The sequence below is a fragment of the Xiphophorus hellerii genome, chromosome 11 (assembly GCF_003331165.1).
Source record: "Xiphophorus hellerii strain 12219 chromosome 11, Xiphophorus_hellerii-4.1, whole genome shotgun sequence".
Taxonomy (NCBI): domain Eukaryota; kingdom Metazoa; phylum Chordata; class Actinopteri; order Cyprinodontiformes; family Poeciliidae; genus Xiphophorus; species Xiphophorus hellerii.
Genome location: NC_045682.1, coordinates 15,569,404 through 15,593,539, shown reverse-complemented (window position 1 = coordinate 15,593,539; position 24,136 = coordinate 15,569,404). Strand labels below are relative to the sequence as shown.

The following is a 24,136-nucleotide window of genomic DNA, read 5'->3' as shown; positions in this document are numbered from 1 at the left end:
CCATCTTTACACCTGATGCTTTTCCACTTGTAGCCCTTTTTTCAGTTCAGTGAGTTAGCCGTACATCAAGTGGGACTTGTGTGTGCTTTCCCCACCCTGCTTTGTTTTGGTGTTGATTGTGTCATCTTCGCTGCAGTCCCCCGGGAGATGTGTCAATCACAGCCCACTCGGATCAATCACCAACTCCCCGGTGCAGGCTATTGATTTTGGTTTCTCTGATGCTGCGCTGGTTTGGCGCTTTAAGCAAAACATGATGGAATAAAGGTGGGCTTCTGGAGGGCTGGAGAGCTTACAGATTGGAATTGACAGAAATCAGCAAGGGGTTTGGGAGGGGGGAGGTTGGAGCTCCAAAACAAAATGCTGTTGATTCTTTAGCTTCATTCACATGGGGAACTTGAATTGATGGTAACGGGATAAGGAGATGAGGAAAGGTGAATACACACGGAGAGTTCTTTTTGATTGTAGAATTTTTGTGTTTTAGATTCAAGCTTCACCTTTATTGGCTTTGGCAACAATGATTTATGCAGTGTTTATCAGCCACATTAAAGGATATTAGTGTTAATGAGTCAGTCTAAAAGTTATCAAGAATCTATTTGACTCTAATATGTCAAGAGGATGGTTATTCTAATGGTCTAATTCTCATTTTTATGGTCTGATTTAAGTGGTTTATTAAAAGAGGCAAGCAAAACAAAGTCCAGAGTTTCAAAGCTACTTTGATAATCCAGCAACCTTTGGTATTTGTTAAAAGTGAAGAGCTTTTTTTTTATTGTCTCAAACCATGCATCTCAGTTTTCCAGGTTTTCATACTAAAGATTGAAAAAAGTCCTTTTGTTTCAAACAGAATTTAGAAATGTTAACTATGAGCTTGTGCTTCGATGAAAAGAGGGAAAGACGTTCAGCAAAGGAACCAGGATGAGAGTCGAATTCGGGACGGCCGCACTGAGGTCACACATGGTTTTCTACTGAGTACAACAATGCAGAGTCCAAACGCGACTAAAAAGATGAGCAAAGAAAGTCAGAATTTCACTTTAACAACATAGCAGTTAGAGCGCGCGCCCTGCATACTGAGGCTATACACACTGCTTTATACGAACCCTTGGTGGCAGAGAGGCTTTTAGGTCAAAATGGGTAATGCAGTTAATCTACATTATGTAATATTTAAACGTTTTAGGTTAATCGGATGCTTTAATGTTGACAGCCATATATATAATGAATTACTATTCATAAAATTATTTTAAAGCAGCTGTGATCAAATTTGTGCGGCTGCTGAATATCAAAGGTGATGATTTTTTTTCCCTGTTTTTTTTAATCATTAAACTAAGCAGTTTAAAAGGTCTGAAAAAACTTTTTTTTTCTTTTTTTTTTTTTAAAGGAGAATTATGAACTACAATTTAATTTTGTCTATATCCTAAAATCCACTCTGACTGGGCAGAAGAGCAAAGACTCTTTGGGTTTTCACCATTTTGCTTAAAATTGTGCCATTTGAATCTGAACAGGAACTCCAGAGCTGAGCCCCGCTGACCGCAAAGAGCTGGAGACCAAACTGAAGGAGCGAGAGGAGTTCCTGCTGCCCATCTACCATCAGGTGGCTGTGCAGTTCGCTGACCTCCACGACACGCCGGGCCGCATGCAGGAGAAGGGCGTGATCACGGTGAGAGCCCAGACCTCCATTTGTTCATGTGTGGCGTCAGTGGGAGCGTGTAGTAAGTGAATCACCTGAAAAGCCCCCAGGGCAGCATCGGTCTAGCTGCTGCTGCACCTGTCCAGTGAATAATGTTTGGTCTTACCAAGCTGCTCGACTTGTCTTCATAATTATCTTCTGATGACCCTGGTCAATCATCTCACCTAGTATAGAGCAGCCTGAGGCAGGCCTCAGCTCATTCTGCACCTCCACAGTCCCATCCCTCACACACACATACACTCTTTGCTCACATTACCAGAAGGGTGTTTCACAGATGGATGGTTGCCAGTGTTTTATTACACACAGTATTCACCCAAGAAGATTATTATTTGAACTCGACTCGATGTTTACCTTAGTCTGCCTAGAGAAATCTGTGATTGAGTCTTTGACTGATTGTGATCACTCAACTCAGAGGTTTACATTTCTTTGATAAACGTTAAGAAAATGTCCTGCAAGTTTTATACTTTATTTTTAAAAAAAACAACTAATAAATAACCCAATTTTTAAAATTATTATCTATTAGTCTTACATAGTCCAACAGAAACCTTGGGATATTCCACTTTTCAGACTTTGAGTTTTTCCAAGTCCTTTCCAATGTAAAATGCAGAACACTTTATGAAATTGTAAACACATGAGACTATCTATAGTATCTAAAAGTCATATTTTGATACTTAATGCCCTCTCTTTGCCCTTTTTCCCCACTCAGGATATCCTGGAATGGCAAACTTCCCGTCAGTTCTTCTACTGGCGTCTGAGGCGCCTGCTGCTTGAGGACACAGTAAAGAGGAAAATCCAGGCGGCCAACAGTGAGCTGACAGACGGCCAGATTCAGGCGATGCTGCGGCGCTGGTTTGTGGAGGCAGAGGGGACTGTGAAGGTAAAAGCCTAGTATAGGCGTGAGCCCCAGCTGATTTTGGAAGTAAAGTATGAAAAAGTATTTTTCTTATTCTGATTAATGGAGTCAGAATATCAAGAAAAGAACTATTCAAAAAGTAAAATTTTGCTAGCCTATGGGGATGGTGTTTTTCAAGTCATGCTCAGCATTTTGTAGATGTTCACTGATAAACTTCAAATAGGATTTTACATGCACCTTTGTTAAAGCAGGAGTCTGCAGGATTTCGACAGTAGAATAAAAATGGCTAGGACAGGTTTTCCTAGCCACCAGTTTTTTAGTTTCATTTTATAAGCTTACTTCTGGAATTTTCAAAAATATATATATTCTCTCTGTATTAAGATGAAACTGGCAAAACTGTTTGCTAAATTATCAAGTGATCAAACCGAATTCCCACCAACATGGACATGTTTTTATGCATTTATAAGGAAACTCGGCTAATTCTGACCATATTAAAAGTTTTCCGTATGGGTATTTTATTTGGAAAATTTGGTCTCTTATTCCGCTACCCATTATCTGTGTTTAGAGTTATCTCTCACTTGAAATGAGCCAGTTGTCCAGCATCTGTAGGTTGCTGTGTGAGAGACTCTGTGGAAAGCCAGCCGACTCACATCGGGGTCAGCCACAGCAGCAGCCTTAATAGACCTCATGAAGGGAAACATCAGACGAAATGGGCCGGTGCTTATCACCAAATAATCAGCCGCAACAGATTGGTCAATAAACTAAAACATCCCTCAAAGATCCAGAAACGGCGCTTCCCTCCTGGGCCGGTCTGGGTTTCAGACGAGCAGCTGCTGCTGTGACGGGAGCCAGCTCCGCGGCGGCGATCGCTCAAGAAAAAGGCCTTGTTAGCTCATACGTTACTCCGGTCCCGCCCGCCTGTCTTAAGCCACAATTAATCACGGCCCTGGCACGCACAGATAGGAGAGCAACACACTGTTTCTTAATTAAAAGCAAACAGATTAAAAATGATTAATAAGGGCATTAAATGTTCTCGTGGACCTCAAGCAGGACTGCTCAGGAGCAGCAAGAGCCTATTAAGGCCTCCCTCCCCCCAAATCTTTGCTAAGCCCTGCAGCCTGGCTTTGTTTGGGAGCAGAAATAACTGCACTTATGAATGCTAATTTTTTTTTTTGACCAGACCAGTCAACAAGAAATGAAGACTTTACCTTTTTTGCAGTTATTAATATTTATTTGTTCCTTCAGGAGGTGCTATAGTTTTTACTCATTATCTTTATATATATATAAACTGAAATGACCCTTTTCTTATCCTTGTCACCACCTAAGGGGAAAAAAAAAAAATATATATATATATATATATATATATATATATATATACAGTATATACATATAGAATGTGGATGGATTTTATTTTATTTTATTTATTTACTTATTTTTGCAAATATGAAGCTGAAACATTTGGCAGTTGAAAACAGCCCCTTTTATAGATATTCCTAAAATAAAACTGAACTCCAAGTCACTTTATTGGCAAATAAATTCAAACTATATGTAATTGAATCTTGAACTTGAAACACTGTCCCAATGGAGAAACACGATAGCAGCAGAATCATGCTGTGATTATGCTTTTCTTCAACTGCTTAAAATTGATGGGAGGATTGGCCTACAAACCATAATGGCATGGATTTGAACAAGTCATATTCATTTCTTGCATGGCCCAGTCAAAGTCCAGCTCTAAATCCCATTGAGAATCTGTCACAAGGCTTGAAAATTGATATTTATTGATGCTTGTTATTGAATCTGATTGACTGAACTATTTTAGAAAGGGAAAAAAAAATATTATTCATTCTCCTTTTTTTTCCTTCTTCTTTTTCTTCTTTTTTATTTTGCTCAGGCGTATCTGTGGGACAACAATGAAGAAGTGGTGGCCTGGCTGGAGAGGCAGCTAGCGGAAGAAGAGGGCGCCAGGTCCGTCATCGACGAGAACATCAAGTACATCCGGCGGGATCACCTCCTCAAGCAGATTCGCAGGTGATGACTCGCCCGATTCTGCTGTAGAAATTAGTTAAAGACGTGACGTCGTTTGAGCTAAAGCCATTTTTTTCTTCCAGCCTCGTGCAAGCCAATCCAGAGGTGGCTATGGACTCTATCGTGCACATGACCCAGCACATCTCCGCCACGCAGAGAGCTGAGGTTGTGCGGATCCTGTCCACCATGGAGGCGTCTACCTCGTCCTAACAGGAGCCCCGTCTTCGTCTTGCTCTCTGTTGCAGCTGTGGGAGAAATGACTCTGAGCTGGAAACACTGGACCAGAGGAGCCGGGTTGATGCAACGGCCAATACGGGACTGCTGATGAAACGTTGGCAATGATTCTCGCTCAGCAAGACGGTAGATAGTTGACATTAGCTCTAAAATTTTGTAAATTGTCTTTCCTAAGTCTAAGTGTTTGCGTAAGTTGATTTTCAAGTGCAATCTTAAGAGAATTGACAATGTAGAAATAGCAGGTGATTAATATTTAATGTTTAGGGTTTGTTTATGGATGGATTTTGTCCTTTGATAACAATCAGTGGCCTCCATCCTTTTGATCTGAAGCGTTCACATTAATATATATGTATGTATTTTTGAAAAAAGCAATACTGCTGTTAGAAAAGCACCTTGGTTTGTGACATATGCTTGTGAAGGTTTACAAGTGTTTTGATGACCAGCTCAACAATGACAACGCGTCGCCTGGGGAGTTGACCAAAAAGGAGTTTTCACTCTGCTAAATAAAAAGCACTTAGTTACTGAACAAAGACGGGGGGAAACGCCAAAGCAGATTTGGCCGGGGAAGCCCAGCGGGGAGCGGGACGAGGTCCCTTTTAGACCCCGACTGTTTCACAGTTACCCTGCGGTGAGCGGTGGGCAGCTTGCCTCATAACAAAACCACAGCTGTCCCTTCTGTTCTCACCCACACACGCTGCTTAACAGGCACTTTAGTGCTTACTGTTCCCCTCGCACTGCACCGAGAACCGCGCCCGCGCAGGACTCTCTCGTGGACGAACGCGCGCGCACAAAGTGGCACAAACTCTGCCGCACAGAGTGGATAAAAGCTTAAAACACAAATCGGTAATGGCTCAGTTGAAAGAGAAAGCAAAAGGAAGTGTGTTTGAAGGGATTAGCTTGAGGTTTTTAGCCAAAGATGTCAGTTTGAATTTAGGACAGATAGGTAGCCAAATCAAGAAATGTCTTAGAAATAACAAATGCTGCTGTTTACTTTATTCGACATGTTACACGTCTGATGTTTAAATGTGACCCGCAAACACTTTTCTGTCTTGTTAATGAATGAATTGTTACTGATTGTTAATGTTCTTGTAAGCTCCGTGGGAATCACATATGACTTGAGTTTGCGCCTGAATCTGTCTTAGACAGGAGAACATAATACTAGCTAAACGGCTCTATTATGATGAATTCAGCTTTAGAAGTTTGTGTCATTTTTGCTCCGTTGAAATCTTTACTCCTGCATGGATCAGTTCTGTGCCTTGAGTTCCGTCATTTACATATTCTCTGACCAGATGTTTTACATGTAACCGTTTACCTACAGACATGGAGAAGAACTTACAGTGATGAACTCTAAACGTGTCTGCAAACTGAATAAAACTTTACCAATTCCCGTTTGTTTTTATTGCAAACTTAACATTTTGATTTGTATTCCTTCAAACTTCAACTGAACCTTTGTGTTTTAATGGAATTTTACACAATTGACCACTAGCACATTGAGCAGCACATACATGAGTTTGATTAACAGCACCTAGACATTCCCCATGGCTATGATTGGTTGTTTCGTTTCAGACTTATCTGATTTATCCTGATGGCAGTAGTTGTTTTTTTTTTTTGTTTGATTTTTTTCAGATTATTTTTCGTTACACTCACAATATAGTGAGTTTTAACAAATATGAAAAAAAAAAGTTACATACTGCAGCCTTAGGGCTTTATTTCAATAGCATAATAAAATTTAAAAGTTTTAAGGAATATTAATATATTTGCAGAGCGTTTAGAGGTTTCAAAAAATGCCTCACTAATTTAATTTGACAAATACGTTCATATATTGATGATTTGCGGAACAGATAAGCACATCACAGGAAGTCTCATTAATTTTTTCCAGTCAGGAACAAAGTTCGTCACTCCAGAGAGACTTTTCTCCTGATTACTGGAAAATGATAGTCTTCCTGTCCCTCACACCACAGATTATTAAAGTGGCGTTTTGTTTCTGGGTTTTAAACTTCAACAGTATTAAGAAGGATGAAGCAGATCAAACAAATATTGAGGGATCTATCATCCGTTTCCCCCATCCCCCCCCAATGTCTGATTCTTTTAAATCATCCCCTTGGCTCTGTCAACTCTATTACCATCCAACCAACAAATATGTAAGACAAATTGAGTTGCATGCACCCAATACCCACCACAATTATAGAAGGCCCAATAAGAAAATGAGTCATTTGGAAGTATAATTGGAAATGTTCTTTGCTTGGTCTCTCTGGTTTCCCAGAGGGCTCTCCTCATTTGGTGGCATGCAAGGCAGGCTAATTCAGCTTTTAATCACTGACAAACTGCAGAATCAGGTTAGTCCTGAGCCAATCAAAAGACGCGCAGAGTTTGGTAAAACTTGCAGGGAGCTGCTTAATGTCTTTAAACTTGTTAACCATCTGGACCCAGAGCGCCGAATTTGCTTTTTGTCACATCATCACTCCACATCAGCTTCACTGGCTCTGAAGCGCTTAATGTTACAATATACTGTGTATATATATATATATATATATATATATATATATCAAAAGGCTAAAGTCCCAGCAGTGACTGCCAGTTTCGGGCACAAACCTTCTCAACAACTGTACACAGGAACAGAGAGAAATCCTAATGAAAAAAAGGGGAGGAAAAAATCAGCATCTGCGTTGAAACTGAAATGGACGCCTTAATATAGCGCAGAGGGGGAGACATTATCACGCATCTGAGGCACCCATAATTCCACATTCACGCGTCTCAATGACTTGACAGCACTTGAGAGACAAAGCCTGTGACCCAGTTGCAGGATTCCAATTAGCAGGGTGTATGCAACAGTTGATATGAAAGGAGAACAGGGTCTTTACAGAGCCCCAGGGCTGTCTGATTACTGCCTGAAAACACAAGTCTTTTGCCCGTGACAAAGGCTGGAGTGACACAGAGGGAGCGCCAGGACTCAGCTGCTCTACAGGCTGAGGATTCTGAAGAGCTCATCTCATCTCATCTAAAGCCCGCACTGCCAGGCTTTTTACATTTCAACTAGAGTTAAAGTGCGGAGCGGCGGCCCGGCTGCTAAGATGCTTTTCAGACATGTCCAGTGGGTGAAGTGGTAGATTTTTCCTGCCAGACTCGGGTCAGATGAATGACCTCTAACTCAAAATCCTGTAAAGTCAAAAAGAAACTGCAATTTTTTTCTTTTTATGTTCTAAAGTTTTACATAAGAGAACATAGTAAAAATCCACTGACCTTTACTGGGCTCTAAAAATAACTATATTTAACTTCAACTATGCAAAAACATGCAACAGACTCCATGTTTTTATTACTTATTAAATGAAGATGAAGTGGTTGTTTTCTGTTGATGGGCCTCTCGCAGTGTTTTGGGGGAATTTTGACCCACTCTTTCCACTGATGCTTCAGTTCACTGATGTTGGCACACACACTTTTCAGACCATAGCTTTCAACCCGAGTTGAGGCCAGGTCACTAAAATAATTTCCAACCATTCTGCAGAAATGTAAGTATGTGCAAAATTGCACATATTTACATTAAATATGTACCAATTTTCCAAACTGTTGAACATTTGACTCTCCACTATTTCACTGGTGAACGTGCCCAAACCATCACCCCTCCATCTTCAGCGTAGTGGTGCCATGTTGTTTTAACTACAAAAGATTAATTTCCTATGAGGTTCACTTCTGGGAAAGTGGCATCCATCTTTACTGGGATCTGCCTCATTCCCATTCCCAAAATGATGGGAAGCAACAGTCGCTTTTCGAAGTTCATTGATGACGCCCTTCCATCGTGGCATTGTGTAAACACACCTGTATGCTCAGCAGACTAAAAAGGTGCTGGAACTCCTGCCTTTTTAGCTGTGGTCACACTTTCTAATGACCAAACGGTGAACTGCATTCATTTGCCATGTCTGATCCCATTTTTCAGAGATTTGTGTGCATAAATATTGGCTAAAAATCATTCAGCTGCTACTTCTCCTCTTTCATTTCCAATTTTCCTTTTTGTTTTGATGATCAAAAATACCTGCTGAAGTACTTCTTTTGTTTGTTTTTTGTGCACTTCGCGTTAAACGTCAACAATTGTGGCACCTTGTCAATACCTGATTTTTTTTGTTTTTTTCTGGTCTGACACATTTTTGACAATCAACAAAACAGTTTCCAAAAGTTTCCACATCTAGACTGAGACTTCTTGAGTATCTGAATTTTATTCTATTTGCTGTATTTGTCCAAAAAATGTTAGCATTTAAAAAGAAATATCTTAGCTCTGCATCTCAGCATTTTGTTACAGTGTAATTTGAAAACATAAACGACTTTTCCTTGGCAGGTTAATCTATTGAAAGCTGATTTATGTGGAACTTGAACTTTATGGAACAAAATAAATCCCAGAAAGAACCTAAAACTTGATGAAGGCAACTTATCTGTGGTAAATTGTTGGATTCTTTAACAAGATTTCCACAGTGAAAGCAGGGAACAAATAAGACAGACATTATGAACTCTTAGAAAGTTAATAGATGTAATAAGCAAAGAGTGCTGAAACTGAAGCAAAGCTTTTTCATCTGGAAAATAACCTTTTATGATGGATGTACCTACAAGTGGGACTCAGAAAACCTTCAAATTATAGATCTAAATATTTTTTTAAAGAAATAAATCCTTGTATCTTCCCTGCATGGATGTCAGAGTGCAGAGAAAACCTCTGGGAGCAGAGAGGCAGCCTGTCAAACAGATGCAGCGGTTAAAGATTACAACACCCTCCAATCATCATCACCACCTAATGCACACATTTTCAGTCAGCAGGCGCTAAGCAAATATTAGAAGAACACAAATGGCAAAGGAGAATATTCACAAGTAAAAAAAAAATAAAAGCATTGGACAGGAAAAAGAGGAAGAAGACAAACTCTAGAGTTTAACAAAAGTGCAAAAAAAAAGAAAAATGTTTTAATCACCTTGACTAAAACGGAAAAAAGGGTTCCTCATTTATTTATTTTCAAATTAAGTTTCCAGCAGAACACAAAGTCTGGCCTCCCGTTCTCTTGTATTACACTTTTCCACTGTCCATGCGGGTGTCGGTATTTAATATTAAACGTGATAAATGTAGCAGATCCAACATGAACCGTTATATGCAAAGAAGCTCCTGTGTGTACTGCAGACCAGGTGAAGCTGCAGCCTGTGTCGTTCGGTTCCCCCTGCTTTCCCCTCCCCTCTCCTCCCAGCATTAACATTCATGGAGTCAGTGGAGTGTGGCGAGCCGCATACATCGAACCGACCACGAGATGCAGCATGATGTGTGTGGGTGTGTGCGTGTGTGTGTGTGTGTGTAGGGGTGTGGGGGTGTGTGTGTGCGTGTGTGTGTGTGTGTTGGCTTTCCTGAATGTGGGTGGCAAAAAAAAAGAGGGGGGAGGGCTGCAGAGGAATGATGTTGAAGGTTGCCCAATGTTGGATGGTGGAAAGGTCAGCAACCAAAGTGCCACGCCTTTACGGTCATAGATCACAATTATCACTGGGGGTCATTGAGCGCTGCAGGAATTATGGGAGCAGGGACAGGTTCACGCCGGAAGAGCAGGCAAGGCCAGGTTAGCTGCTCTTACTGGGTCTTGAAGTAAATGTCAGGAAAAATATGGCTCCAGCCGTAGCGGCAGCAAACCTCTAGGGAGGGAGAGGAGAAGTTGTTCTGGTGGTCTACAACCTAGAGCCACATTACATAAAATATTCCTCTGATTTTTTTTTTTTTTTTTCGGTAAAACAATGACTTGACTTTTAGTGCAAGTGAGATGCATATATTTCTAAATGTGCACCCAAATAAATGCAAAGTTGTTTTGTCTCTGCAAAATAGAACATTAAAGAAAACCAAACACATACAGAGTCGGGACTGTGGAGATAATTTTACCTCTAAATCTACCAATCAGGGATTTCAGTAGACTCTCAGTTTAAGTTTTTTATGAGTTCAAGTCTTGACTTCAGGAAGAGTTCTCCATAAAATGTAAGCGTTACCAGAGCATCAGCAGAGCGTAGAAAGTCGAGTTCACATGGAAGTGTTCGCTTGCCGGTTTGTCGTCGCCTCAGTGAAATGAATGGATTGGTGACCGCGTCCTTTGTCTTTGAAGGACAGAAGCATCCGGACAGAGAAATCATTTTTGCTTGATGGCACATCTGCCTTTGTCATGTAGCAACCTTTGAAGGTTCTCAGAAACTTGTACCATTTCATAAAAACATGTAAGAGTAGAATTAGTGCAAACGATGGGATACAAATGAATATGAATGCATGAATGAATGAATGAATGAATGAATGAATGAATGAATGAATAAATGAATGGGAAGATGGATGGAGCTTAATGCAGGACAATGCTGTAAGGTAAATCGGCAGGATTTACCTTACAACAGAATAATGCCTTTGAACATAAAGCCAAATCTCCAATGCAATAATTCAGTTCAGTATCACGAGCTAGAATGGCCTAGTTAAGTATGGAGCAAGAGATGGACCTGTTTTTCAAAGAAGACTTGGTCTCTTGATGTGCACATCTGGTAGAGATATAAACCAAAAAAGACTTGTGATGGAATGAAAGTAACAGCTGGTTCCACAAATGATCAACTCAGAGGTTCTGTGTACAAATGCACACATTTTATTATTATTTTTTTTTTAAAAACATCACCCATCAATTTTATCCTACTTTATTATGCACCACTTTGTCTCAATAAAATTCACTTCTATATGGACAAAATGAAACATAAATGTTGCCTGAATATTTCATGTATCCACTGTGTAAATATTTGCTCCAATAAACATTCGGGCCGGTGAATAAGATGGACATCATTCTCTTCAGGTCGGGGAAACTCTGTGCTAAAGTGACAGAAAAAATAGTAGAGGGAGGTGTGGGCTACCACCCAGATTCCTGCACCTTCGTCCTGCTCTTTCATCCCATTACACACATTATAGCAGAATACCTTTCCCCCCCCCATCACATAAACATAAACAGTACATGCTTGGATGCAAATGAGAAAAGCATAGAGTCTTCCCGGGTTGTCTCTTTGTCTTATAGCGATTCAGTTGGTAAAAGTAGAAAAAAAACATCTGATGAAGCCACAAATGTTTCAGAGAACTGCTTTTGTGTAGATGTGAGGCATCTCTCTGTTTGCTGCTTAAGGCAAACCTAGAAGAAGAAAGGGCATAAATTGCTAATTTCATGGATTAGCGGTGACAATGATTGCAATCACGTTATCTGACGGGCAAAACTGGGGTCTGTGTGTCAGTTTACATCGCTGCCGTGGAAAAATCACAATCTCATCAACATATGGTGGAGCAAGCGACCCAAACATCCCTAAAACAATGAACACTAAGTGATGGGAATCTTAACAAGCCAAAGCAAGGCTGCTTTTTCTCTCAACGAGTGGCTAGTCAGCATCTGTGGCTGAAATCTGCTCCTGGGTCTCGCAGATTAAACACCAGCAGAAGAGACAGTAGGTGGGGAACACATAATTCTGTCCTCTTCAACTTTAATCAGGAGTACACTGACGCGCCGCGGCCCCCCCTCCACGTCTCTCATAATAATAGGCCGCTAAAAATTCAGGAGGCAGGCTCCACATCAATCACTCGCCAGATTTGAGTCCAATGCAATAAATATGTAAATGAGCAGAAGCCAATGTCTCATAGCTTTGAGATCTGCACAAGGAAGGGCGGGGAGGGAGAAGGAGAGGGGCTAGAAGGGAAAACTGTATTAATTGCCCGTGGCCAGAGGAATCCTATTACTGTGGGCATTGATTATAAAATTGTACGTGTGAATGATTTTCATGCAGAAAGTGGCTGGCCGAGCCTAGGGCAAGAAGTGTAGACGGAGTTGAACTGGATTGGATTGTGTAAAAAAAAAAAAGAGGAAAAAAATTAAAGGGAAACAGTCACAACAAAAAGGCCAAATATAAGTTGAAGTAAGATTTAGATTAAGGAATGAAAAGGATCTGGCTCCAATTACAGAGAAGGAATTATTCCGCTATGACTCGCTCCATTGTGCCGTTTTCTAGAAACCGGTTACGCCCGCAAACTAAGGATTCCAACATTGTGGGTCTCCTTCCACAAAAGTAGCTCTAGTAAAAACTGAGTCAGGTCTGCAGGCCATCTTGCTCTCATGCATATTTTCAGCTATGCCCAGACTTTTTTATGGAAGAGAGATCATGCCTTCGAAATGGACACTCCAAAATGTCAACCAAATTTGGTGTTAGATGCTTAAGATTTCAGTCCATACGGAAGATCGATTGTGCACAAGCTAGAACTTCCTGTCTGATGTTCTTTCAGTGTTTCCACGTTATTTTGTGAAGTGCACCAGTCTCTTTTGCAGCAAAGCACCCACACACTGTGATGGATGCTGTTGGGATGGTGTTTTAAGGCTTACAAGTTTCCCTCATTGTACCAATTGGTCATTATGGCCAAACACTTACATTTTAGTTCAATTAGAGCACAGGGAATGTCTCCCAAAGGGAAGGAATTTACCCTAGTGTGTATTTACAAATGGTAATCTGCTTGTTAATGTTGCTTTAGTAATGATGGCTACTTCTTTTCAAGTTATTTCACAGTGGTAAAGCCACTCTCTTATTGCTTCAAGCCAATATGTTCACATTGTAGTTTGTTTTCACACCAAAAAAAAAAAAAAAACTCTAACCATAGAACTCAGAAGATCTCTCCTTGCTAAATAGTGTGGTACTGAATATTCTAGTGCTTTTTATTTTTACGTATATCTGTTTGAAAAAATCTTCTGGAATGAACCAGTCTTGTGGAGATCCACAATTCTCTTTCTGATGTCTTGACTGATTTATTTCATCTATGAAATTATGTCACAAAAGAAAATAGTTAGTTTGATTTGTTGCCTTGAAATATACATCCACAGGTGCTGTGATTCTTTTTGGTTTTTAGACACTTGGTCTTATATAATTTCCACCAAACATTGGGTCAAAAACTCAGATCATTTTATTAAGTTAGAAGCAAGACTAAACAAATCTCTTTTTTAAATCTGCCTTTTCTTAATGCCTCATGTGGGTTTATGCATTGTCTTGCATAAATGAAGTTTTACTTACTTACTTATTTACTTAGTGTCTTGTAAAGATTAATCCTCCTTTACAGACCTCCACAACGTGATTAGACTTCACTGAACTTTTGCGACAAGATCGAATAACAAATAGTAAAATAGCACTATACATTAATATTCATGACTTTAGTTCACATCAGAGAACAAGTTGGCTAACTTAAAACTATTCATCACCAAGCATAACCTTTGGTATTTTAACCACCGAATACAGTCAAAAAGGATTGTTTTTCTGTTCGTTACAGTGAGGTACCAAACAGAAGTATAGGAATTATAGCAATTTAATTGTTGGAGAAAAAAAAAATCTTTGAATTGTTTTAAATTTGACTATATGTTATACATTATGAAAATATCCAGGACTCCTTCTCACCTAATAGTTTAAGTTTGGATTTAGGGTGAATGGAAGACTCATGCATTTTGACCCAAATATTCCCTGTTTAGAACTTTGTCCTATGGATTATTCTCTTCAAGCCATACTTTGGTAGCTACAACATTACACACTAGTCCTTTCACCCTATTTTGTGGATTGAAAAACTGACCAATCAACCCCATAATCCAAACCTTTTAGAGTTAAATCCTTGCAGGCCAAGCGGTTAGCCCATTTTTAACCCAAGTCGGGTTGTTATCAGCACAATAGATATTAGAGTGTACAGGCTACATGGAACATATGTAAACCTCTTATGCTCAATAATATGATCAACAAACTAAACTATAGAAAACATTGTATAATCAAAGACAGATTAGAGATTTTGTTATAAACAGCTTGACCAATTCCAGTACCATAGTAGTTTCAGTATGAAGTATTAGGGTTAACGCTAACCCTAACCCTAACCCTACCCTAAATGAATTGGGCTATCCCAAGAGTATTAATGTGTCATATCATCAAAATATGACATGACCTTATAAATCTTAATGATAAGATAATAAAATTATCAAATTGACTAATAGCTTGTTTTCGTCCTGGTCGTGGAACGCTGGACCAGCTCTACACCCTCGGCAGGGTCCTGGAGGGTGCATGGGAGTTCGCCCAACCAGTCTACATGTGTTTTGTGGACTTGGAGAAGGCGTTCGACCGTGTCCCTCGGGGAGCACTGTGGGGGGTTCTCCGGGAGTATGGGGTACCGGGCCCTTTGATACGGGCTGTCAGGTCCCTGTATGACCGGTGTCAGAGTCTGGTCCGCATTGCCGGCAGTAAGTCGGGCTCGTTTCCGGTGAGAGTTGGACTCCGCCAGGGCTGCCCTTTGTCACCGATTCTGTTCATCACTTTCATGGACAGAATTTCTAGGCGCAGCCAAGGTGTTGAGGGGATCCGATTTGGTGGCCTTAGGATCTCATCTCTGCTTTTCGCAGACGATGTGGTCCTTTTGGCTTCATCAGATCGTGATCTGCAGCTCTCGCTGGAGCGGTTCGCAGCCGAGTGTGAAGCGGCCGGGATGGGGATCAGTGCCTCCAAATCCGAGGCCATGGTCTTGAGCCGGAAAAGGGTAGAGTGCCTTCTCCGGGTCAGGGGGGGTGTCCTGCCCCAAGTGGAGGAGTTTAAGTATCTCGGGATCTTGTTCACGAATGGGGGAAGAAGGGAGCGGGAGATCGACAGGCGGATTGGCGCAGCGTCTGCTGTCAAGCGGGCGCTGTACCGGTCCGTCGTGGTGAAGAGAGAGCTGAGCCAAAAAGCGAAGCTCTCGATTTACCGGTCGATCTACGTTCCCACCCTCATCTATGGTCATGAGCTTTGGGTCATGACCGAAAGAACGAGATCGCGGATACAAGCGGCCGAAATGGGTTTTCTCCGTAGGGTGGCTGGGCTCTCCCTTAGAGATAGGGTGAGAAGCTCAGTCATCCGGGAGGGACTCAGAGTAGAGCCGCTGCTCCTTCACATCGAGAGGAGCCAGTTGAGGTGGCTCGGGCATCTGGTCAGGATGCCTCCTGGACGCCTCCCTGGTGAGGTGTTCCGGGCACGTCCCACCGGGAGGAGGCCCCGGGGAAGACCCAGGACACGCTGGAGGGACTATGTCTCTCGGCTGGCCTGGGAACGCCTCGGGATTCCCCCGGAGGAGCTAGAAGAAGTGGCTGGGGAGAGGGAAGTCTGGGCCTCCCTTCTGAAGCTGCTACCCCCGCGACCCGACCTCGGATAAGCGGAAGAAGATGGATGGATGGATGGATGGACTAATAGCTTGCAAATATTTTACATATAATCGACAAATAAGCCAATCCAGTAGTAGGGGAAACATTTGTATAATAGAAGATTGTGAAATCCAGCAGTTTTATATTTGAATCTGTATAGAAAAGCCCCCTTTTATTGCTTACTTGTTTATTTTTTAGACAGAGTTTGTTGAAACTGTATGCGTTGGAACAGCTAAAAGTGCAAGACTGGATCCATGTTAGCCTTAAACTGTTTCTCCAACCGAAAGACAACATTTCACTGAAATCAAACACTCGAGCAGCAGAGCTTTCAGAAAACCATTTACTGTTCTGTAGGCTACAATATTTCTTCATTAATCCACTTACAGCTGGACTCATATCGAAGCCAAATCATCGTTCTTCACCAATATAAAATCATCAGACTTACAAAGATATCATTCTGAAGGCAGACATGTAAAGACGTTACAAAAAAACCCAAATCTGATCACAGTCCTGAGAGACGCACTGTACTGATCTACTGGGCGTCACAGTCATAGTTTGTGATTTGTCACTAAATGATAAAATCCTATTTTACATCATTACAAAGAGACAAAGTTCTGTGTATCAGTTTGTATAAAACATATACAGTACATCATGCATGTTCATGTCAGAATCTCAGACAAGTAGATCTTAGAGTAGACAGTGCTGCAAAAACCTCCAAGATGGTCATGTAAAATAATAATTTAAAACTTCTTTATCAATCAACTGAAGACAAAGTTCGATGTAAACAAAGGGAATAGAAGCGTTTCACATCTTCCTCTCCAAACAAATGTCACATTTATTTACTTGAACACGGATTTGAAGGTTTGTCGCAGGTTTTGTAGGTTCAGCCAGTCTCACCCGACACCCTGTGGGTGTCTTTTAAAACCCCCGGACTGACTTGGTAAAGTTGAATTTTGATAAGGTTGAATTTTGAGATTGTTTATAATGACTTTTGCTGCCCAACTTCTCAAACTAACTAAAGTTCCTGTAGTTGCTTTTGCTTATTGCTTGATCAATGAGGCCTGGAACTTGAGAAATACTGGCAGTCATTCACATTTAAACTTTTTTAATATTTAAATATTAAAAAAATCTTGTCAAAAAAAAGTGCCTTAATGATAAATAAATAAATAAATAAATAAATAAATAAATAAATAAATAAATAAATAAATAAATAAAGTGTGCTTTGTTTTAGCTGGATTACCAGGCAGTGCCTTCACTCAGTTCCGAGGACGGCTGTGACAGCTGGTTGGTGTATCCGTTGTCGCTGAGAGACACGGCCGTGAACGGCGTGCCGGGCCCGCACATCTCGCTGGAGATGCTGTGAATGGAGCCGGGCCCGCTGGGCTCCGGGCTGGGCGAGTCCGCGGGGTGGTGCGACGCGCCGTCCGAGAAGCACTGCACTTCTGCGCCGCAGTGGTGCTGCCCCACCCCTGCGTGTTGGTGGGGGTGGTGGTGGTGGTCCATGGCTCCTAACGGGGTGCCGGCGGGGACCGTCGAGGGTACAAAGCCCAAATCTGCGGGGGTCTGAGCCTGGGACGAAGGGGGGCCTTGGAAGTACTCGTAATTCCCACCTGGGCCGTAGTATTCGCTCGGATAATCTGCGTTTGTGAGAGGTGGGATTAGCGCATGAATCGCGTCAAAACACAGAGAAAGAAACAATTTGGAAACGTGCCCCCCCCCCCCCCCCCCCCCCCCCCCCCCCCCCCACACACACCCCACCCCTTTTTTTAAGCTTATGACGTTTTATCAAATAAATGATTCCGTCGAGCATCTGACCTCCATAATAAGAGAAATGGCCGAGCTCTCCTGGTTCCAGTCTCTCTCCTAGAGATCTCATTCTCCTCGGACTCCGGAAAAACACGTGTCTCCGCGCGCTCAGCGCGCTCAGCTGCTTCATGCGTCGCTCTTTGGACCTCCGGTTCTGGAACCAAACCTTAAGGAGACACGAATAAACACTTTTACTTAGAGAATATAGACGAATTAATAAAATGGGTAGATACTCTTTCATTGATATCAAACGAAAAGGCTGTTTCACTCGATATCAAGAATCTATTGTGAAATCTTAAAATAACAAACAAAACAGAAAATATTAAATAAGGAAGCAGTAGAAAAAACATGCAAGTTTCTTTTTTTTGTTGCTGAAAACTCACATTATTGAGGTTATTAAATATTAGCCATTCAACTGCTTGAGTGTTATCCAAGCATGTTAATTTCTAAAGGTAATTTAAAATAAAGTGTAATTTGGAACTTATATATATATATTTGGAATCTATATATATATATATATATATATATATATATATATATATATATATATATATATATATATATATATATATAAGTTCCAAATTATATCCCATTTAGATTAGAGTTTAAGTTGAGATTTTGGCTCATCTCATTTGTTGTGTGAAGGTCCATCAAAGACTGATGAAGCAATCTGTTGATAAAGAATTTCAGCAATACAACTTACTGTAAAAATGTGCACACATTTTATTCGTTTTATTGATATTTATGAACAGACGTTTTGGAAGTTGAACACCCATGGAATGTCTAAATAATTGTTTTCAGCTTTATTGTATTTATATTTTAAAAATATTTTTACTGAACCGAGGCTGCTCAGTTCTGACTAATTGCTGTGATAAGATAAACATGCCCAACCACAGCTAGGAAGTCAAGCTTGCTAACAAGTTTGACTTCAACTTTAGCGCTGTCACTAAACAATACCAAAGCTGGATAAAAATTGTGTTCCAACAAACACAATGTCTCAGCCAAGTCTCATAGCAGTTATCTGCGTTTGTAGAGTTGGTGAAATCCACTAGAATGCATAAATACTCTGATATCTGTTGAAAACAAGACAGAACAAATTAAGCTAACAACTGACTTCAGAAACACTCTTCTTTAACTATTTAGGAAGGATTGGTCACCAAAACAAAATAATAAACCTTGGTAGAATTTAGGCATTGTAATATCAACTAATTATAATTGGTTTATTGATATTATTTTTACAATTGGAATGGTTGATATTAAAATCTGTAAAAAAAACAAACAAAAAAAACAGTGTGATGTGTTAATCTGAATGGCATTATGAATAAATAGAAGAGTTCCATAAAAACTAATGACTGCCATCAGACTTTTTTAAAAAAAAGTTTTTTTTGATAGAAACAAGAATAATGACGTTTGTGTGACTTTGCATAAAGTCAGACTTACAAGCTGGGATTCTTGGCAGCTCCTGTCAATGAATGTAACATCAGGTGTTAGTTTGTTACTTCAGTAACAGTTAAGCCTTAATCACAAACCAATTCTGATTTTTGGTTTCTTTTAAATAGCGAAGAACAGCCAAAATCTCAATAATTATTATTCATTCGCTTGTTTATTTGAGCGTCTTTAAGACCTTAAGCTTACATAATCGCAACTCAGAAGTGTGCATTTATTAGAAAACTATGCCAATTAAAATATGCAAATTGTTTCTCGGATCGTATTGGTTGAATTCTAACAGTTTGTTTTATGAGTGTTGGAGAGAAAGAGATTAGCCAAGAATATTGTGAAGTTTTTTGATTGGGGGACAAACGAAATAAAGAAAAAGCTGGGAATGCAGAAATAATAATAATAATAAAAACACACAAAAAAAAAACAAATGAAATGATGTTTAATCTAGTTTGAACCCAAATACTCTTCCGAACTTCGTCACACCAAACTCTGGGTTTTTAGACAACTTTATTATTATTTTTTTTTTAATAACTCCTGCTGTTATCCCGAGAGCATGACCGCCTGCTCACCTGGATCACCCTCATGTTGAGGCCGGTCTCCCGGGACAGCTGCTCCCGGATGTGCCTGGTGGGCTTCGGCGTGGCCGCGAACGCAGCCTTCAGCGTCTCCAGCTGCTTGGCCTTGATGGTGGTCCGGGGCCCGCGCCGCTTGCCGACGGCGCTCTGCTCGTCGTTGTCGTTGCCGCACGCCTCCTTGTCGGACGCGTGTCCGCCCTCCGAGTCCTTCCCGTCGTCCTGCGGGTCCTGCGAGTCCGGCGAGAGGCTCGGGTCGCTGCACGTCGTGACTGTCACGAAAGGGAACAGTTATAGGAGTGGATCTGAATTCGGCAGTAAAATATTAAATATATATATATATATTCATAAAAAAAACCCCAGTAAGATAAGATTCGATGAGTTCACCTGACAGGAGGATCGTGTCCTTCCCGTTGTTGTTCTGGTAGTCCTCCTTGCAGACAAACTTGAACTCGTCCAGGATGTACAGCTCCTCCCCGGTGGACAGCTGCTTGTTACACATCATGCAGGTGAAACAGTTGAGGTGAAACACTTTGCTTTTGGCCCTGCGGACAAGATCACTGGGCAAAATCCCCTGTGAGCAACCTCCACACTTGGTCCCAAATCTCCTGTTCAGGAAAGATAAGGTAATAAATAATAATAATGAAAAAACAAGACGAAGAAGAAGAAGAGAAAAAAAAACAGGCCAAAGTTTTAGCAGACTATAACGTGGTCAATAAATATGAATATATAAACAAACATTTTAATAATCGTGACCGAAAGCACAAAAGGCCTTAGTTTTTCCAACAATATGGTTAAACTATATTTAGTTGCATTTAGTTATATGAGCACAATAATTGTCAGGCCCAATGTTTGTTACAATTTCCACCCGATTCTTAACAGAAAATAACACTCAAACAAATTTTAAAAAAATGCTAACAACAAAAATATAAATAATAATCCAAGCATAAAGCAATGTGAGCCAATATTTTCCCTATCACTTATTTATTTAATCGACTTTTCACCTTCTTAGTTTATTGAGGGAATTCTCAATTGTCAAATATTGCAGTTTATCTAAAAAAAAAAAGTAAAATAAAATTTCACACCTGTAAAAAAAAAGAAAGAAAAAAAGAAAAAGTGCCATTCCTTCTTCTTGAATTGAAGAAATAAACGCGTTGGAGGCTTACCTAAAGAAGTCGTTCTTACAATACAGTCTCCCATCCCTAGAGAAGCACTTTTCTGTCAGACTACATTTGCATTCGCAGCACTGGACACACTTGATGTGCCACGGTCTGTCCAAAACTTTGAGCAGGAACCTGTCCAGAATAGGTTTCTCACAGTCGGCACAGTGTAGCATCGTTCCGGTCCAGCTGATGAGAATTTCACTAGTTGTGTCCTCCCGACACCTCCACTCTCCTCCCTCAACAATCTTCGATCGTCCGAGTGTTCTGATACTGGATCAGGGGAATCCACTGGGTCCAAGCTGCGCTGAAAGACCAGGCTTACATCACCATCCGTTTGCGGGGGTCCTGTAATCCACATCCAGACATCGGCTCCAAACGAGACATTGTTTTCATCACGTATACAGAAGCATTTCTGTGATCAAATTATTTATTGTAAATCAAAGTGGGCCCCGCCAGGATCTTCCAGTGTTTGCCATTTTATCGAAAAGCACAGGGGAGGGAGAGGCAGGTTGAATTAAAAACAATACTGATAAAAGGTGACAAGATATCCCCAATGTCGTGTGATGAAGAGATAAATAATGTAGAGCAGCAGCCGGAGCGCTTTGCCTCGTTGTTTGTGCTCCGCTTTTCCTCTGATGAGCTCTGAGCCTGAGAGGAAGGCTGTAATGAGCTCACCTTGCGCTGCTCAGCCTACTGCCTAATAAGGAACTGCCTACGTCATCACCACGAGAAACCTATGAGGAGTCATTTCTGTTTTTGTTTCACCTCAACACTTCATTATAACAAATAAAAACACAGTAATAATAGTACAAAATCACCCGGTGTATTTCCTTAAAAAAAACAACAACAAAAAAAACAAACAAAAAGAATTCTAGAGTTACACTATAAAAATAGATTTTTGATATTTAGACAAAATATACTGACATTTTAGTTAAAATATATTAGTTTGTAAATATAATGTTTATTAAAAGATAAAAATAACATAATCTACTTCATTTTTGAATACTTCTCGCCTTAACATTTTATCTGAATTGAGCAGATGTTTATTTAGTCAGGTGTTGGCTTAATTCATTGAGTTATAACAAAACTCAATGAGAGCAAAGTGAGCAAAGAAAGGTTCATATGTTTATGTGGTAGGTGTTATTAATAAAAAAAATAGTAAAAAAGTTAATAAAACTTGTTAGTTTTTTGGTTGTGAACGTTTGTGTGTTGGGGTAGAAATCTAAGTTTGTAACCAGGCTTAAGTAGCTTAGCAATAGCGCTAATGCTAAACTTAAACTTTTCAACCTTGAGACAGTCATTTCCAATAACCACACGTTAGCTGTGGCTAATTGTCCGGTAAGCTGTTCACATGTCAGCTCGTTATAATACATTCAAAACGTTTTCATCATCTTTAATTGTTTAAAGATAGTTCTGAAGTCAGACTTGCTAGTAAGCAGCTTCTGAAAAGTTTAGCTGTGGTTGTCAGAAAAACAGTTCAACCTTATTTTATGACTATTTCAGTAGCCTACTATTTTCACAAATCAGTTCTTGCTATGTACACAAGCACTACTGGTTAAATAAAATCCAGCAGTCTGTTTTAAAAAATAATAACTTCGATTTTATAGCTTAATTAATTTTTTCTGGCTGAGGGAACTCTAGTTTTACAAAACATTATTGTTATTTTTTGTTTATATAAATGTTTGTTTTAGAAACAATAATAATTTCATCCTGAGAGTCAATGATGATGTCATGAATATGTTCTCCTTGGAAAAAAGCCTGGAAGTGGTGGCAGCTGACTGATGATCAGCAGGTCTGTCCCTTCAGCATAGGAGAGGACAGATAGATTAATGTTGTGGTCCGGCATTATTCTTCATTTCTCTGAAAGGACGAGATTCACTAATGGTTATAATCTGAGGCGATAGGCCGTCTCTTATAGATCTTATCGGATCATGTTGGTGCACATGGGGACGTAGATAGCGCACTTCCCCCTCCCAGGCTCCCAGCTCTGTTCGACTCCGATAGCTGCAGTTCCCGGCAGCAGGGAGAACTGTACTGTGGGGAAATTAAAAAGCCCAAATGCAAATTGTTTCTTTTTTATTTTTATTTCTTTAGTTAAAAACAGAAAACAGATCAGATAGTTGTAACTTTTCCTTGATATTTTAAAATGCCTTTCTTTTTGTTTGTTAGTTTATCCGTATCACGTTTGTGTTGATCATTTTGGCGCAGAAACAAGATTGCAGAATAACATTTGTTCCAGGATCTCTAGTCCTACTTTCTGTCTAAAAGTATTTCATTTAAAAGATTCTATTGTTTAGATCTTTTTACGTCCATTAAAGATGATTGATTAGAACCTTGTCAGTTGGATAAGAGGGTGTTTATTCACTCTAAACTCAAATATTTGAACTTTTTTTGTGTGTTGTAATCATTATAGTCATGAAACACACTGAAAACACAGCTTAAAACAAAGTACAATATTTTGAATTAACAGGAATTTGATTGTCAACTTAATAGCTATTGGTATTAATACATAAAGTCAATATTACTCTTATTATTTATATCAACATTTTGCCTGTCAATCATGCACCACAGGCAGCAACTCTGAAATGTAGCCTTTTCTTAAAAATAAATGAAAGATAAGGCTGCAGGCTGCTGATTATTCAGAAATTTTTATTAGATTGCACTCTTTCATCTATTTATTTATATATTCATCCATTCATTTGAGACTGGCAGAAATATCAGTTGTCTGTCTCATTGCAGGAAGTACAGTTTTTCACATTCATTTTAAGAATGCATTATCATAATGCTCAACTCATCAGACGTGTCTGATAATCTTTGCAGGAAGAAAAGTTGAACAATGTTGAAAAAAACAAACAAACCCAGAAATTATTGCTTGAAATGTTTTCATATTTCCTCACAGCAGAATGAACCAGGTAATTTTTGTTTAATCTTAAGAAAGATGATATGCATGTTATTAGTAGCCTTTTCTCTGCACTGGATAAGAGATCTTATAGTGGGTTTCAAATTCAAGTGTGTTCAGCTCTTTTTAATCAGCGTCTGATAAAACATCAGGGTAAAAGAAAATCACAGCACACATAAAGCAGATCCAACTAAATCTCTCTTAGCTCGACTCTGTTTGGAAACCTACTTGGAGATATCGCATGCGACGACCATAAAAAAAAAAGCTAAAGTGA

The 24,136-nt window shown here is 40.0% G+C and overlaps 2 protein-coding genes across 11 annotated transcripts in view; one reads left to right on the top strand and one right to left on the bottom strand.

The window, feature by feature from the left end:
- Nucleotides 1–6,178, top strand: part of LOC116728272 (acetyl-CoA carboxylase-like) — a 37,922-nt gene extending 31,744 nt beyond the window's left edge. For all 10 annotated transcript variants that reach the window (XM_032576233.1, XM_032576231.1, XM_032576234.1 and 7 more), the window contains 4 exons: nucleotides 1,497–1,651; nucleotides 2,388–2,558; nucleotides 4,426–4,562; nucleotides 4,643–6,178. In XM_032576233.1, the coding sequence (XP_032432124.1) occupies nucleotides 1,497–1,651; nucleotides 2,388–2,558; nucleotides 4,426–4,562; nucleotides 4,643–4,769 (590 nt within the window). In that variant the 3' untranslated portion in view covers nucleotides 4,770–6,178. The remainder of the gene's footprint in view (nucleotides 1–1,496; nucleotides 1,652–2,387; nucleotides 2,559–4,425; nucleotides 4,563–4,642) is intronic.
- A 10,126-nt stretch (nucleotides 6,179–16,304) lies between these two features.
- Nucleotides 16,305–21,634, bottom strand: LOC116727922 (LIM/homeobox protein Lhx1-like). The gene is made up of 5 exons (XM_032575601.1): nucleotides 20,967–21,634; nucleotides 20,188–20,408; nucleotides 19,798–20,072; nucleotides 17,798–17,954; nucleotides 16,305–17,619 (listed from the first exon to the last, which is right to left on the bottom strand). The coding sequence occupies exons 1-5, from the start codon at nucleotides 21,134–21,136 to the stop codon at nucleotides 17,219–17,221; spliced, it is 1,224 nt and encodes a 407-aa protein (XP_032431492.1). The 5' UTR covers nucleotides 21,137–21,634; the 3' UTR covers nucleotides 16,305–17,218.
- Nucleotides 21,635–24,136: the final 2,502 nt, after the last annotated feature.

Bases quoted from the DNA above. Each gene is read 5' to 3' on its own strand.
- LOC116727922 (XM_032575601.1), bottom strand. From the start codon at position 21,136: ATGCTACACTGTGCCGACTGTGAGAAACCTATTCTGGACAGGTTCCTG. The intron at 20,409-20,966 runs GTAAGCCTCCAA...TTTCCTGAACAG, and splicing joins TGTAAGAACGACTTCTTTAG to GAGATTTGGGACCAAGTGTG. The intron at 17,620-17,797 runs GTCAGATGCTCG...TCACAAACGCAG, and splicing joins CCATTTCTCTTATTATGGAG to ATTATCCGAGCGAATACTAC.